Here is a 16,438-nt window from a genome sequence, read left to right on the forward strand (position 1 = left end):
ACTCTTCCCATAAGCCCTTGTCCTGAAAATGTACTTATAATTTCTGTTTTGCGTATTGAGTCTTTTCAGATATACACAGCCTTGTGTGGCTCATCTGTAGTATTTAGTTGGTCAAAGACCTGTCGCTTAATACCCTGCAGTGATTTGCCCAGTTGTAATCATTACTCTTAATGTACTTATGCAAATGATATTACGCTCCTCACAGGTGTATAAATCTCTTCCACAGGGAAAGCGACACATCTTGTTGAAGCAGTACCTAGTTTCAGTCTCTGTTTTATATGCTGCTGTTGAATCACTACAGGAAAAAAAAAAAAAAAACTTTCTGGTTTCAATCAAGATGTTCAGCAGTCTTGTAAATAGGAAAGGAGGGTATCACATATTTATTACATGTAGTGTAGCATCCCGAGGTGTCTCTCTGTGCTACAGTACACAGTGAAGGAAGCTTTAGTATTAGCAAAACCCCAGTGAGATCTCAGCATATTTAATCCTTCTTCTTTTGGGCTCCTCTTTTAGCTGTGGATGGGGTTTCTTTCAGACACTTCAGATGGCTTGGGTTGTGTATTAATATTGGATGAATCTGAGATATCTCTGGCAGGGCTTAGAAAAATCTGAGGCATATTCTGCTGGCAGGATTTATTTGTCATGTTGCAACTCAGCGCCTATTTGTTGAATCATTTCAAATATGTTCATGATCTGTTCTGCGGACAAGCATGATGAATTTTTGTGTTTATTTCTCTTCTATTACAGCGGGATGCAAAGGGACAGTATCTGTTTGACCTCATCTGCCACCATCTCAACTTGCTGGAGAAAGACTATTTTGGCATCAGATATGTGGATCCAGACAAGCAGCGGGTGAGTCTATTTGTCTGTCTGAGTATGTGTATGTGTTTCATTTTATATTAAGAATATTAAGATATATTAATATCTTCTTAAGAAGATATTTTAATATGACCAAAATCTATGTTTAAGAGAAACATAAGAAGAAAAAAATGTTCATTCAGTAATACATCTGGTAAAATAAAGTTCCAAAAGGATTCACAAGCATCAAAGTGATCTGAGACATAATTGCTTTATAATCCTTTAGGAGGGTTAAAAATTAATTTAAAGTATGTCGCATTATATTTCATTTAAATGGTGCATAAGTTTATAATTTGTGTCTTTTTCTTTTTTTTTTTTTTGATGAGATGTAGATGAAGACTGACACCATTCCCATGTCGGTTTGTTTAGCACTTCATATAGATAATACTGTGTTGCTTTGTAACCATATAAACATTACATGCCTGGCTATATTTGGATCATATTTGATTAAATCAAAGAATATGTTTGACACTGTGCTACAGAGTGAAAATGTGTGTTCTTCATTTTCTCTTATTCATGCCACCTCTCAGACTAATGGTTGTTCCATCAGACTCTACTGCTTTGAGGCATGTAGTAAGCACTGCTTGATTCATAAAGTATTCACAGATCATGTTTTCCTGCAGACAAGAGCCAAGTCCTTAGGACTTGGGACTATTTTGGTGGTTGTTGCTGTTGGTGGGTACTGTTGAGGTGAGGGCAATCTGGGAAAAAGACAGAGAGAGAATATGTTTCCATAAAGACTGACCAATCTTAATCTGGCAAAACACATGGAGACTGTGTACCATCATCAGTGTGGGCAGCATTTACTATTCAGATATCCTGCTCTGGAAATGTCTCAGAAAAACTCCACAGTCGTGGATTAATTTGCCTGGAATTTGTGATGATTTCAAAGCAGAAATTGCAAATACTTTATTTCAAATGCCATACTGATATATCGCATTGTTCAAATGGTGTTGTAACACTATGTGTGACAGGTTTTCTCTCAAAACTGTCAATAGTAACAGTTGAACATTATGGTGACTGAGAGTCAAAGAGTCAAAGGATGATGTCATGTGTGGCGTTTTAAAGCATTTAATTATTTGCATGTATCTGTTTCTTTTTCTGATATAGCACTGGTTGGAGTTCTCTAAATCAATCGCAAAGCAAATGAAATGTAAGTATACTTTAAAATCTTTGGTGATTTAATTCTTCTTTGTCAAGATGAGGCCTGCACTGATACTGATGATAGACTTAACATATATTTGAAATGACATATCACTGTTGTTGAGTTGATAACTAATTGTTTGCTATTGGATTAATGAAAATGCCAAACATATGCTAATTACTGCTTTTCCGATGTGATGATTTGAAGTGTCAAGAACTGTAAACATTTTTTGAGATAGTTGAGGTTAGTACCTTTATAAATATTTTTTTTTCCATGTTAACAAAAATGTCTTGCTTTAATGATTTATTTGACTAGTTTATTTTACAGGAGTGATGCCCATTGATCAGCATAAATGAGTCAGAGTCGGATACTTATTTTTATCAGTTAGTTAACTACAACCCATAAAGGTGTTTGGTGGCAGGCTCTTAACGTTATGTGAGAATATGTTTTCCTGTACCTGAATCTCAAAACAGTTCTTCTGTCTTCTTTAATCTGCTGTTAAGTGTTTGAGCTCTTAAAGCCTCCCACTACATTTCTGAAACGTTGTCTTTGTTTCCTCCAGCTCAGCCTCCATTCACCATGTGTCTGCGAGTCAAGTTCTACCCTCCTGAGCCTGCTGCTCTCAAGGAGGAAATCACTCGGTATGACCTCCTGTCATTGCTTTCTTTTAAGATGACTTGAGGCTTGTCATTTTCTTTCTGTACGACAGTTTGACTTTGTTTCCACATTTTTCATGGTGCGACTGCCATCATTTGACAAACCTGTGAAAAGCAGCTGTGCTCTTTGCCTGTAGTACAGATTGTACTCTTCACACACAGCAAACGTGTCTCTTTCTAAAACATTATTTATAGGCCTTCGTAATTAAAGCGCCTGAGTACTTTATAGTCGAAAACATTATGATAAATATTACACAGAACACAGTTTGCAAGAGGAGCTGAGGAAGCAGAGAAGAATGTAAAAGCCTCCTTGGAAGATACTGGGTGGAACATTATAAGATATTTGGGTATGAATGCACCCAGTTTTCCCATAGTAATCCTGTTCTATTTTTCCCCTTAATTTACAGAAAGGAGCACAACATTGAATTTACACTGCCTGCAGATAATGCTGACAGTCACCAGCTACTGAATGTGTACCTATACAGTTTCCTGACATATTCATCACTGACATTGAAAGGAGTCCACTCTGTTTTTCTTCCCATGCAGTGGGTGTAATGAGTTGAAATGTGCACTACATAATGAACAGAGCAGGTGGAGGAGACAGGGGGCAAAGGGTGCTGATTGAGAGTGGAAAAGAAAAGGAGGGAGCGTGAAAGGCTGGACAGTGGGAAAAAGAAAGAGTGATATGTAATGATGAGAGTGGAATGGAAAAGGAGGGAGAGTGAAAGGCTGGGCAGTGGGGGAAAGAAAGAGTGATATGTAATGATGAGAGTGGAGAGGGTAGAGCTTTGTGCAGACCACAGAGCTGTGGAGAGGGTAATCAATCAATCACATATGAAGCCAACATTTAGAGGAAAAGCACAACTGTTACTAAAATCATTAACAATGGCTCTGTTTTAGTTGTCTCCCCAAGTGATGGAGCTTAACCATCATTAATTCCATTATGCTTTTTAAATAGCTTCTTCATTTCCATCCTCTGCCACTTATATGGTCTCTGTTTGCAACAGCAGCAAGTCAAGCAAGGTTTTCCTGAAAATCATTTTCTCCAGCAACATTTTCAGGCCACTCCAGATCGTGAGATAGTGAGGCATTCTCAGGGTGATATATAATCTGTTCTGTGTGTTTCCTACAGTACAGTCTGGGGAGATGTCTCCACTGGTTCCTTATAATTCAAAGGAGCTCCAGGGGTAAAGTCAAACCAACCTGGAGGATAAATTTGAGATCTGCTACTTGAACTTCTGTTCATAAAAATTGCAAACTGGATCGGTGACATGTAAAAAAAAACAAAACTCCTGATTTAGCCCAAAACGATGAATATTAATCACCACTGGCATTTTAACGGGCATCACTGTACCAGGACTAACTGGACAGCTCATTTGCCTCTGCAGTCATTAACAACATCAAAAAAATAAGTACAACGTTTTTTTAAAAAAAGTTAAAAAAAGAAAAACATAAATAAAAGTATAATAAAAATGTATATTATTTATATATTATTTATCTCAAATGACATTTAGCCAGTAATTTCCTATGCGCTTTAATATTTTAAAGCTTAGATGACTTGATGTCATGTTAATGTAATACAGTCAAAACATCGCCAGCCATTAGCACTAAATGACTGCTGAAGTATTATCAATTCACCGTCTCCTGAATCTGCTTCAGTGTAAATAAGTGTAAGCAGCTTTTTAACACATCTCCATGAAGGAAGTGTTACAAGCCGTTGTGGAAATGGCCTAGATAGAGGAGGATGAATGTCTTATTTACAAGAATCCTACTGAATGGTTGTTCACCTCTAACAATAATAATAACAACCATACGGGTGATAGTAATAATTATAACAGTCATCATTGTCACCATCCTAATATTTACTTCAGATGTCTCATAGTGAATTTCATGCTTCAGGAGCTGATTGGCTGGGGGAGTCTGAATATAGGCTGGAGGCTTTAAGGGAAAACACAGCGTCAGTTGCAGCTTTTCCCTCAGGGCTTTCCTACCCTCCTTTCCCCAAAACAAAACCTTCATTTCAGCTAAATCAAAAAGAAATATTCAAACCACCCATTGGGAACGTGAACTCAACAGCCTTTGAGGTTTATCAGGTCTGTCGTTCTGCTTCTCCTGTTCATCTATTTTCCTATTGTTTTGTTCCTTCTTTGTTTTCCCAGAGAAATGTAATTGTATGAGTAGTAAAAGGGTATTTATGAATACATTTATTAGTATTCTCATAAGCCGGCCCGTCAGACCGTCTGATGTGATTTTTGTCCTTTTTTGTATAGGTATCTTGTCTTCCTGCAACTCAAGAGAGACCTGTATCACGGTCGGCTCCTTTGTAAAACCTCGGATGCAGCCATACTGGCTGCCTACATCCTTCAAGGTAATGGAAGGTGACAGATGGAAACAACTTGCACCACTCTCTGCTCTGCACTGTGTTCACAACCTCTCTTTCACCAGGTCCTGTAGTTCACCAGGCTGATAAATATTCCAACCAAAGTAAACTGATTTTTATGTAGAAAGAAACTTAATTGGATGAAAGCGTGAGATTGTAACAGTATAATGCTCCCCAAAGAATATGCCTGCAGTGTTTTTTCATGCACACTTAACTCTGTCTGTGCTTTAAGACATATAATGAGCATTTCACACCGAGATGTGATTTTTCATACTGATATTGACTCTAAAACCTGTGGAAAGAGATGTTGTGATATTTTTCTATACTTTGATGATTAATTCAATGCCTTGTACACTCTTTGATGAACAGGACATCACGCTAAGTTACAAAGTCTTTGAAGTGATTATCCAGCATCTTATCATCCTTTCACCACACACACGCATATGCAAACAAATACAGATAAAAACACAGCACACATGGGGTACGGTGGCAAAGCCAAGACCACAGAAAGCAGAGTGTTTCAGGGGAGGCAGGTCCTGTGGAGGACAGGCCGATGAATTAAAGATGGGCTGCCTGGTCAGATCCTCCTTGCAGAGAGAAATCAGCATCAGGGTCAACCGAGGGAGTGCAATGTGGCATGAAGGAACACAAATAATCCTGGGCATGTTCAGCCTGTCTCCCCATGGAAAAAGTAGTCATTTTAACTTTTAGTGGCTCTAAATGTCTCTGAACATGTTTAACATTTAACAGTTTATTTTCCTTCCTTCAGCTGAGATTGGTGATTATGACCCTGGGAAGCATCCAGAAGGTTACAGCTCCAAATTCCAGTTTTTCCCCAAACATTCGGAGAAGCTGGAGCGCCGGATTGCTGATATACACAAGACAGAGCTGATGTAAGAGCCAAAATATATAGCTGCCCCTCCACTATAAATCTGTTCCACATACCTGGATCTTGTGTTCATACATTCTGAACAAACACCACTTCACTTGACATTTATGAAATTAACTGCAGTAATGAAGCAGCATAGGTCTGTATTGTTACTGGTACTGTTAAAAACAGAGAAAACGTTGTTGCATAGCCTGCCTTATATTTCCACAGTCATTAGTGGTGAATCCTAGCCCCAGCTCTAACTGCAGCAGCAGAGCACAGTATTGAAAGTGATCAGATAGAGCAGGTTATGCGTATACATACAAACACAGCACTCTGACCCACAACAGGTGAACTGATGAAACATTTCATTCACACACTGATCCATCCCATTCCAAGAGTTTATTTGCACTAAAATACTTTTTTTTTCAGAGCCAGCCTGTTATGTTACATAATTTAAGAGGCAGTTTAAAGGTTAATGGTGGCTGGAGGGAAAAAAAGAGGCAAGAAAAAACAATACATCTTTTTAATGATATACAGTGAGACACAATAGAGATAGAATTGTAACAGCCAAGCCTAGTTTTGAAGCTGTGTAAGCAGAATGACAAACAGCATTAGACTCTGCTGCCCACTAGTGGTTTATTTCCTCTTCACCACCAAGGAAATGAAGTGCTGCACAAATGAATACTTGCACTGATTTGCCAGCCTGAATGTAACAGTGTTAAAACTAACAATAAGTGCTTTATAAATAAATTATCCAGTATTTTCATTGCTCCTGCTTTTTGTATTAATGCTTGATATGCTTTGGTATAACTGCTGTCTGCCTGTTTCAGTCTAAAGTAAATTGAATCTTTGACTGTGACATTTTAGACTGACACAGATGTTTGTTGCTATTCCTTAGTGGACAGACACCTGAAACATCAGAGCGAAATTTCCTGCAGAAAGCCCAGATGCTGGAGACATATGGTGTTGATCCACATCCATGCAAGGTTTTTCAAACACTGATGTAGCCTACTATTTTTAGACAGTAAACAGTAAAATATTTTCATTGCATGTATAGTACCTCACATACTAAAACACGTCTGATTGTTATTGTTCATGTTTAAATGTATGCGTGGTTTCAGGATGTGTCGGGGAACCCAGCTTTCCTCGCCTTCACACCATTTGGTTTTGTGGTGCTTCAGGGAAACAAGAGAGTTCATTTTCTTAAATGGTGAGCATAATGTGATCCAAAGACAGCACACTCCTCAAGTCTTTGCAGGATGTAAAGAAGCACTGCATGGGAAGCATCAGTTTTATTAGACATGCAGTATATGCTCTGTTGTGTACGGCTTTGTGCACTACAGCTGGTTTTACTGTCACAGTCAACAAAGCTCCTCCATCTGCCTCTACCTGTGACAAGAGCCGGGGGCTAGAACATGCACAGATGGCTAATTACAGCAGATAGTTATAGACATACTTAGTAGACGTTTAGGACAATAGCTTGATTAGGCCTCTACTAACTCCGGAGGTAGATGCATACTGATTTGCATTTAGCAACGATGCTTTATTGTTCAACTGAATTTAAGGTTTAGCTTTTTGTATGTTTGCCTTTACCTGAGGTTACTGCTACAATAATGAAGACAGGCTTATTATGCGTGCAGTATTTAGAATGCCATAATGTTTGTCTGCCTTCGGCAGCACTCAGGTTTCTTATATTCTCTATTCTTTGTCTGCGCAGAATACTATCAGTTATTTGTTTTGTCAGGCAAACACAGAGCCCAGTGGCTGTTTCTGTGATCTCAAAGTGGTTGTCATGAATATTTAAAGAGCCTGTGGTTTTCTGTTTCTGTGTTTTGTTTGTGTAACTGTTTCTGTGCTCTCTCCCGGACAGGAATGAGGTGACCAAGCTGAAATTCGAAGGCAAGACGTTTCACATATATGCAAATCAGAAGGAGGTGAGAGCATGAAGTGTTGGATATGGGGAAACGACTGCAAAGGGCATGTTGTAATGACATTGGCTGTAGAGTGTTACAGATTTTCTTTCTCAGTGTGTTATATTGTCCTGCACGTTCTTTTATTCTTAATGTGCAGGACAAGAAGATCATCTTGACATACTTTGCACCTACACCAGAGGCATGCAAGCACCTTTGGAAGTGCGGAGTAGAAAACCAGGCTTTCTTTAAGTGAGTCCAAAAATACCTATGATTTCTTTCCTTTCTATGATTTTTCTCTTCCTCCTACCATCATGATGTAGTGAAGCGCTCTACGTCCTTGACCGCTAAGGGGGACGTTACCATCTCAGTAGCATGTTGTCCTTAACAGCCCTTGCCTCCAGGTTGTTTGTCAGCAGGAAAATGAGGTGTGAGCTGCTGCTGACCTTTAGTGAATGAGTGTGCACTGGCACGAGACTACAAGCACCTCGGTGCTCCTTTTCAGATATGGCTCAGCCATGAATAATAGTGTGGCTGTCCTATGTTTTCTCCAGCTGAGAAAAGGCGATTAAAAAAAGCTCAGAGGGTGGGAGTGATGTAGTAATGACTCAGGGATTGAAGTATGTGTGTGGGGGTTAGCTGATGAAAAGAGAGAGATGGGGGGTATGAAGAGAGCAGTTTACCAGTGTACCACGTGCTTTACTGGAGTTAATATAATATCACCTTTTGATGATTCTCTGAAGTGGCAGGCTCATATTTTATCAACCATCCACTTGTTAAGATCTTACTGTAATAATGATTTTTTTTTTTTTCCCCCTCCATCAGGCTTGAGAAGTCAAGTCAGGTTCGCACGGTGTCCAGCAGCAACCTGTTCTTCAAGGGAAGCCGTTTCCGTTACAGGTAGAGTACACGCCAAGGAAGTATGCCTGATGAAAGGGAGGGGAGGACACTGAAGAAACCCCCACAGCAGGAAGATGAGACAGGTGTTCCCAGAAGATGTGACCCACTGGCTTTCTGTAATGCAAAGACTCACAAGATGAGGACACAGAGGGGAAAATAAATAGGACTGTGTCAAATGGCATATTATCACCGTGAATCTGCTGTAAACCTGAAGTAGTCCCAAGATGCTGACCTGTACTAAAGTAACGATTTGTATATTATACGAATACGAAATTTTTTCACTCACCCCTACTGGTGTGTAGCCATTACACACATGTTGAGATATTCATCTCTGCTCCCAGCATTAAATAAAAAATGCATTTCAGTAAAACTGCACATATCTGCATAGTTAGCTAATTACATTACATTACAAATATCTAGTGGCATTCATGTGTATGAAGTGACATCACAAGTCAGTTCAACTTTCAGTTGGAGGGAAAACCACAGTCATTGTTTTGATATTTTTGCCTGCAAGTGCATGTGTGCTTTTGTCTGACTGGTGGTAATTCAGTTACACAAAGCTGAATTCACCAGGTTAATTCAATCATGATGCTCGTACTGTACTCATCCACTGCAGTGATGGCTTTCATGGCATTGAGTAACACCAGGTTGACTGGTTATGTGTGTGTGTGTGTGTGTGTGTGTGTGTGTGTATGTGAAACTCATCCTGAGCATCGTCTCTGTGCTTTATAACAGTGGACGAGTGGCAAAAGAGGTGATGGAGCAGAGTGCCAAAATCAAACGCGAACCTCCAGAAATACACAGGTAGAGTTGTAAACTCAGGACAGGTCAGAATACTGTCGACAACCTATTTGTTTAATTTTTCTCCATTTTCTTTAGGCACCAAGCTACTGTAGATGTCTTTGTATCAGTAGCGCCTACTTGCTACAGTATGAGTTACCGCCACTCTTGTGTTGTGTCTCCATGCAGTGATGTTTGTGTATTTGTGTCTTTGTCTCTGCAGGGCTGGCCTCGTGCCCAGCAGAAGCTGTCCATCCATCACCCATGGGCCTCGCCTCAGCAGTGTACCACGCACGCGTCGGAGAGCTGTGCACATATCTATCATGGAGGGTAAGAACTGAACTTAAACTCCACGCTTTCGGCAAGTAGCGGTTCTCAAAAGTGGTCATGGAAGTGCTGAGGGGCAAGTTTGTGTTCTTGCAGAAGCTTATGCACAAAATTTTAAACGGATCAGGGAGCCATTAGCTCTATTTGTGAAAACCCCTCTGTTTTTTGAGAAAACACATTTACATTCTCATACACACACTCTCACACACACTGTAACTAGAGACACTTGGCCCACTTCATGCTTAACAGCGCTCGTGAGACATGCTGCAGGTGTGTGCGTCAGTCAGCCTGCTGCGCTTCAGTGCAGTGTTTCAGAGCTGTCTGTGTGTTTGAATGATTGTATGTGTGTGCTGCACCAACCCAGTGGCAGCTGGAGTCATCTATTCAGCGCACCTGCAGGGCCCTGGCCTGGAACAGGTGGCCAAAGTTCCTCTGTTAGAGAAATGACCACAGCAGGTGTGCAGTGTTGCATGTTCTCTGTAAAAACCAAACTGAATGCATTTAGCTCTGCCATTCAATTCCATACTACAAGTGTCTGTAGACTGAGATAAATGTAGGGTCACATGCTGGAGTATGATGAGGGAGTTTTGCTGTGGGTTTAGGAGAGCCATAAGAGCTTCATACCCCCAGTGTGTGCTGACTGGGTTTCTTGCACTGGTATTAATACCTCAGCTGAAAATAGCCTGGGTCTTCTACTCCATGTATGTCACTGGCTTGGGTGGAGTCAAACCAAGCCAGGCCAATGCTGACGCACTGCTGCATAAGCCCACCATTTCACCTCACATACTCTTCTTCACAAACAAAAACTAAAGCAGAACTCTTCGGCCTAACACACACACACACAGCAAGACTGTGGCCTGGACTCTGGGACAGGGACCATAAGGACAGGATAAACACGTGAATGCTGCAACCATGGTGAAATGTCTGATCCGCATCACCACCCGGGTGAACGTCCACCTGCGTATGATCAACCACTGCTATCGGGATGTGAAGGTTCGCGTGCTGAGCTTGGGGCCTCGTATGCTGGGCAAGGCCCTTGGTGTCCTGCCCCTCTATCCCGCCCTTACAGGGCAGCAGGAGTCTGCCAGCGTCACCCCCCTTCCTGGCACTCCACTGCCCAGCAACCCTCCAGGTAAACTCATTGCAGAGCCAGCCAGGAATGTGCAATGGGCAATGATGGCCATTACTACTCATTTAGCCTTTATGCTGCTTACTTTTCATCCGTCAGGAGTTCCGTGTCAGCAGAGGCTTAAACACTGGGAGTAATCTGTCCTGCTTTTCCTGCAGTTTTAAAAAGTCCTTTTCATAATTTGCTTTCTTATCAAAAGCTGAATTTAAATCCCCTCTCTTTATAGTTAGGGGTGTTATGTTGCTGCTCTGACACTCTGGAGAATGTGATATCGTCAGCAGAGAGTTTACAGCTCCTCTTCACTGACCTGGACACTGTAGATTGGCTCTTATATACTGTACTGTACTGTTACTTATCCTTCAGAGTGAAGTACAGTAATAGCACAGTGTATTTTGCAGGCTGAAACACCAATGTCTTCTTGACTGTTAGTAGCCTGGTCTGGGCAGCATGACAATATTTACCCTGAGACAATATAAACCAGGAAAGTGTATTACTTCCACTGAAGTAGTTACTGTATTGTTTTAGTATCTAGTTGAATACAACCATTGTGGGGATATTGGATTATTATGGGATTCTTGCATCAGTTGGATTCCTTTATTTCTGCTCACAAGCTGAAGACTATAAATCTGTACTATGTGTAGGGCCCTGCTGAACAAACCACTTAAGAAACCTCAGCACCTAGAACCAGAACTACAGAACATACTGTAGTGTCACTATATATGAATGTCCACATGTCCACATCATTCATGGTTTTTCATGGTGTAAAAAGTGGATAACATTTTGTTCATCTTTTCTCTTTCCCTATTCCTTCCTGATCCCCTCACAAGGTCTGGAGTCCTTGCGTGACAGTGCCCACTCTACACCAGTGAGGTCAGTGTCCCATGGGGAGTCCTTTATACCACGCTCCCGGAGCCAGGCCACAGACGCCAGTGAGGGGATGTCAGTGATCTCAGATGAGGCATACAGTCCGTCCCACAGCGTCCTACCCACCCCGGTGGCTGAACACAGCATGGAGCTGGCCATCTCGCGCCAGATCAACGGGGCGCCCTGCAGCATCGAGGAGGAGAAGGAGTCAGAAGCAGGCACCCCGACACACGGGGAAGGTGGTGATTTTGGTGTGGACGGTAGATCTGCTCAGGAGGGTGCAGGGGGGGACTCAGCCCTCGGCGAGGTGGAACAGGTGAATAAGTTTGTCTTAAGTGTCCTCCGTTTGCTCCTTGTGACCATTGGACTCCTCTTTGTCTTGCTCCTCCTCCTCCTCATCCTCACTGAGTCAGACCTTGACATAGCATTTTTACGTGACATCCGCCAGACCCCCGAATTTGAACAGTTCCATTACGAATACTTTTGTCCCCTCAGGCGGTGGTTTGCCTGCAAGCTCCGCTGGGTGGGCGGGTTGCTCATTAACAAGTGAGAGTGAGGTCGTAGAGTTCGTAAGCCTGTTCGGGGGTCTGAGAAGACGGTTAGGACTGCGGAGTGATGGAGGGCAGCCCCGTCCCAACCATGAACCCTGCTTCTCCCATCATCCTCCTGCAGACATACAGCTTGGACCACTCCTGATAACACTGGGCCAGGATCTCTCTGCCCCTCCTCCACTTTGAGTTATCCCCTTAGCACCACCCCCACCACCACCCAACCATCTCCTCTTTTCGCTTGTTTTCTTTTCTTTTTTCTACAAAGCCAGAGGACTCTTTTTTTTCCCTTTTTTTTTTTTTTTTTTGGGTTTCTTAAAATTTCAAGTCATTTCAGGTATTTTATTTTTTCAAATAACAGAAAGGAAAAAAAAATTAAAATACAAAATCAAAGAACTGAAGAATTGTAAACAGTTTCTTTTACAGGGATGGGAGACTTTGTTGCAATGGATGAATGTTGCCTTCATTTGTTATTTATTGCTTTTAAACTTATATTTGCATAAGAAAAGGAGGAGGAGAGCTGATGAACGGTAATCGAGGAAGTTGATTTGTCACTAAGAGATGGAAGTGCGTTAAGTTAAAGTTGATAGGCCTGCTGCTGTGAAGTTTATGTGAGGCAAAGTAGTACAACTTTTTTTATATACTTAGTCATCCACATCAGGAGTCGACTAGACAAACAGCAGATTCACCTCATCTGAAAAAAAAAAAAGGAAAAATAAAAAGGTAATAATAGGGATGATCCACTATTAGGCAGATCAGACAGGGTGATTATTAAAATGCCTTTGTTGAGAAGATGTCAATTGTTGGCAGTTTTGCATTTTGTGGATTGTTTTAAAACACTAAAGTGTAAGTTTAGTGCACAATGTAGTGCAAAGTAAACTGGTGAAGCTCAAAGCTGTTTTTCTAATGTTTTATAAGGATACGGTACTGATAGTGTTGTGTGACCCAGTAGTGTCAGATGTGGTTAGAGAACTATTCATGATGAGCAAGGATTTGCTGGCGCCTATAGATTATAGACTAGATAGATGTGCAATGCTCACATGGTTTTAATAAGTATTTTTGAACAGGCCCATTTGTTTAATTTTGTTATTTCTCCACATATTTTGATTTGCATTTTTCCATCAAGTTGAAATTCGATGAATTTCAATTATTTCTTTATATGAAGAATTTATGATTTATTTTGGTTTCATATCAACCTTGCTCTTAGGATTATGTATCATACTATATTATTATTATTATTATTGTTAGAATAATAGTAATGATGTACTTTTTGTACAGATTAGTTTGTTTCCTAATATATATTGACAGGTTTTCCATGTATATTTTAACAGAACTGAAATGTTATTTTGTTATTGAAAATTAAATTATACCTTTTTTAGCGCTGTGTTTCAAGTAAGATCAGAATCATTCATTGAAATGTGGAAGAGGGGGCACTTAAAAAACAGGGTTTTTATCCAGATCCACTCAATACTGATCATTCTTTTCATTACTCCACCAGCGGTGAGTCAGTCTTCAATGTATGTGCAACTTTTGTTGATTATTTTAAATTCTGTATTTATACAGAATCAAATATGGAAATATCATTCTACCACTACACATATCAAATAATCCAAAAAAACATTTTCACCTTTCATAACTTTACCATACCTTATTTCAAAAATACAGGTGACTGTAAGCCTGACTGAAACTGGATCTGCAACAAAAGGTAAAAAACAGTTCCTTGACCTATGGCCTATCACACTAAAATTCATTTAGCTATATATAATTCTGCCTCATAGGTCTTGGGAGCAATAAGTGTCATGACTGCTGGATTCTGGGTAAAATCTGTTTTTTGAATCGGCTGTCTACCTCCTGTGTAGTGCAGGTATAAATGTTAGTGTGACTGTATGTAAGAATGGAGACAAGATTCAAGGTGATATGGGTGGAAATTTAGACAGAAGGGGAAAAAAAGTCAATTTTTCATATTTTTCTAAAAAGGAGAAAAACTTGACTTGTATAATGGCGTGACGAGAGAAAGAAAAAAGGAGGGAAATTTAAGGTTCAAGTGCTTGGTCTGCTTCTTTGAAAGTGGAATTTAAAAAATAAATCGGGGATGGAAGGCATAATGGCTTTACAGGGTTGCCTGCTATTTCAAACCCCACATGCCAGCACCAACAGCTGCTCAAGTGAAGGCCCGATGGTGCTACCTTCTTTGCTCCTGTGTAATCTGAGCCTGTCAGTCGTTGGCTATGTTGTAGTCCTGAACACAGAGTAGCATGCACTTCGGTGTGGTGGCTGGATCCACTCCTGTAGCTCATCATCCTTCACAATCCGTAGTTACCTGCGATGCCCTCCATCACAGGTAACTACGGTTACTACAGCATCAGATCATTTGAACTATATGAGCAAGAAACCTGTCGGAGTTCATTTATGTCAAGTTAATATATCTCAGATTTTTTTTTTCCAGTAAACAGCAAATGCAAAGATGAAGCACAGTTCCTAGAGCCAGGGATGGAGCAGTGTGGAAGAATTTCCCTTTTTTTTGTGAACGTTCATGTCTCGTATTTATTACTTCTTTGCTGACATAAAGGTCAGTAAGACTGGCCAGTCCAGCTAGGCTGAGCTGTTAGCAGGACATCTTTTAAAGGTCAGACTGCAAAGGTGTTTATCATACAGCATTATGTAGCTTCAGTGGTCTCTCTGAACATGCAACAATTATAAAAAGGCAGCATTATTCAAGGAGCAATAATCAGCTGTAAGAGCAAAAATACGTGATTTACAAACTTCTGTATGAAAAAAATCCAATGATGAAAATGTTCTTTCTGTTTCTCGAAAATCAAATTGCTGTTGTGCTGACTCTAACAACATGATCACAGAGACACATACTTGCCACCGCATTCAGTAATAACATTTTATAAAATATTATTTTCCATAGACCTTATGTGTGGATGTTTGTTGTTTTCTTTGCAATTTTAATTGTTAAGCGAGACTTCCCTGGATCCTAACTCTGCAGTTTACCAAAGTGGCAGAGATGAAGCAATGGAGACAGAAAGACACAACATCCTGTACTACAGACTGCTCCAAAAGGGAAAACTCTTCAACTCTGTCTTGAACTGTATGCACACTAGGCTGTCCAACAATCTGTTTTGTCTCTATGGCTATGTTTCAAATGACAACTGACAACATTTCATTTGCTGTGTTATGTTTACATATTTTACTATTATTTTACCTAATGGAAGATGATTACACTTCTGGTCAGATTTTGGTGAATTTTGTTGACAGTGTCCGTGGTTTGCCATGGTTTATAACAACAACTAGTTGGTTCATCCCTGAAATGCAATAGCAATAGCAAAGGTACAACCATGCAAAACAGTGTGGTGCATTAGAAGATGAAGCATTAATTCTTGTAATGAAATTTGATATACAGTGGATGGACTTAATAACAGAAACACCTGCATGGTATAATATAATTCCATGTAACAACCAAGCAATAACGTCTACATGTGAAACTTATTATTGCTATTGCTATTATTATTGTACTGGATTGCACTTTACTGTGAGGTGTTCCTGTTATTTTTTCTATTCATTGTTTTAGCACATGTTTTTAGCAATTGTTAGATGGCCAGATGCTATCCAAACCAATACATTTGATATATATCAGAAGTTAGTTTTTAAAAGATTGTTTTTGGATGTCCGTCCTTAAATCATTTTAAAGGTTTTTGTTAACATTTGTGATTAAATACATAATCAGTTTTATTTGCTAAATTGGCTTCCTGAATTTTGTTCCTTGCTAAACTCCCAGTCACATTAATGTGGATGATGCATGTAGAAATGAAGGGTTAGTGATAGTCATGGCCAAAGGCAGCTTCATCTGCTCTTTGCTCCATCAGCTCCCAGTAGACAGACCCTCACATGACCGTGCATACACATCAATAAGTGTCTATGCATATCCATGTCTTGTGGAGTGTTATGTAGTCTACATTGTTCTATCCTGGGATTGGAGATTGCTGTTTAATTATGTTATATATACAATTATATATATATATATATAAAACCATGTGCCAAATCCAGTTCTTGTTTAGTCTGATCCAT

At 40.1% G+C, this 16,438-nt stretch overlaps 1 protein-coding gene across 2 annotated transcripts in view; it reads left to right on the forward strand.

Annotated features, from left to right (window-relative positions):
* The window catches only part of frmd5a (FERM domain containing 5a), a 47,894-nt gene extending 31,478 nt beyond the window's left edge, over nt 1-16,416 (forward strand). Inside the window, exons 2-14 of one of the 2 annotated variants that reach the window (XM_026312198.1) lie at nt 748-852; nt 1,969-2,011; nt 2,565-2,643; nt 4,929-5,026; nt 5,808-5,931; nt 6,808-6,895; nt 7,031-7,119; nt 7,780-7,843; nt 7,980-8,071; nt 8,645-8,719; nt 9,455-9,523; nt 9,723-9,829; nt 11,783-16,416. In XM_026312198.1, the coding sequence (XP_026167983.1) occupies nt 748-852; nt 1,969-2,011; nt 2,565-2,643; nt 4,929-5,026; nt 5,808-5,931; nt 6,808-6,895; nt 7,031-7,119; nt 7,780-7,843; nt 7,980-8,071; nt 8,645-8,719; nt 9,455-9,523; nt 9,723-9,829; nt 11,783-12,369 (1,620 nt within the window). In that variant the 3' untranslated portion in view covers nt 12,370-16,416. The remainder of the gene's footprint in view (nt 1-747; nt 853-1,968; nt 2,012-2,564; nt 2,644-4,928; nt 5,027-5,807; nt 5,932-6,807; nt 6,896-7,030; nt 7,120-7,779; nt 7,844-7,979; nt 8,072-8,644; nt 8,720-9,454; nt 9,524-9,722; nt 9,830-11,782) is intronic. The other variant, XM_026312199.1, reaches the window with a different exon arrangement.
* Nucleotides 16,417-16,438: the final 22 nt, after the last annotated feature.

This window comes from Mastacembelus armatus, chromosome 6, assembly GCF_900324485.2.
Source record: "Mastacembelus armatus chromosome 6, fMasArm1.2, whole genome shotgun sequence".
Taxonomy (NCBI): Eukaryota; Metazoa; Chordata; class Actinopteri; order Synbranchiformes; family Mastacembelidae; genus Mastacembelus; species Mastacembelus armatus.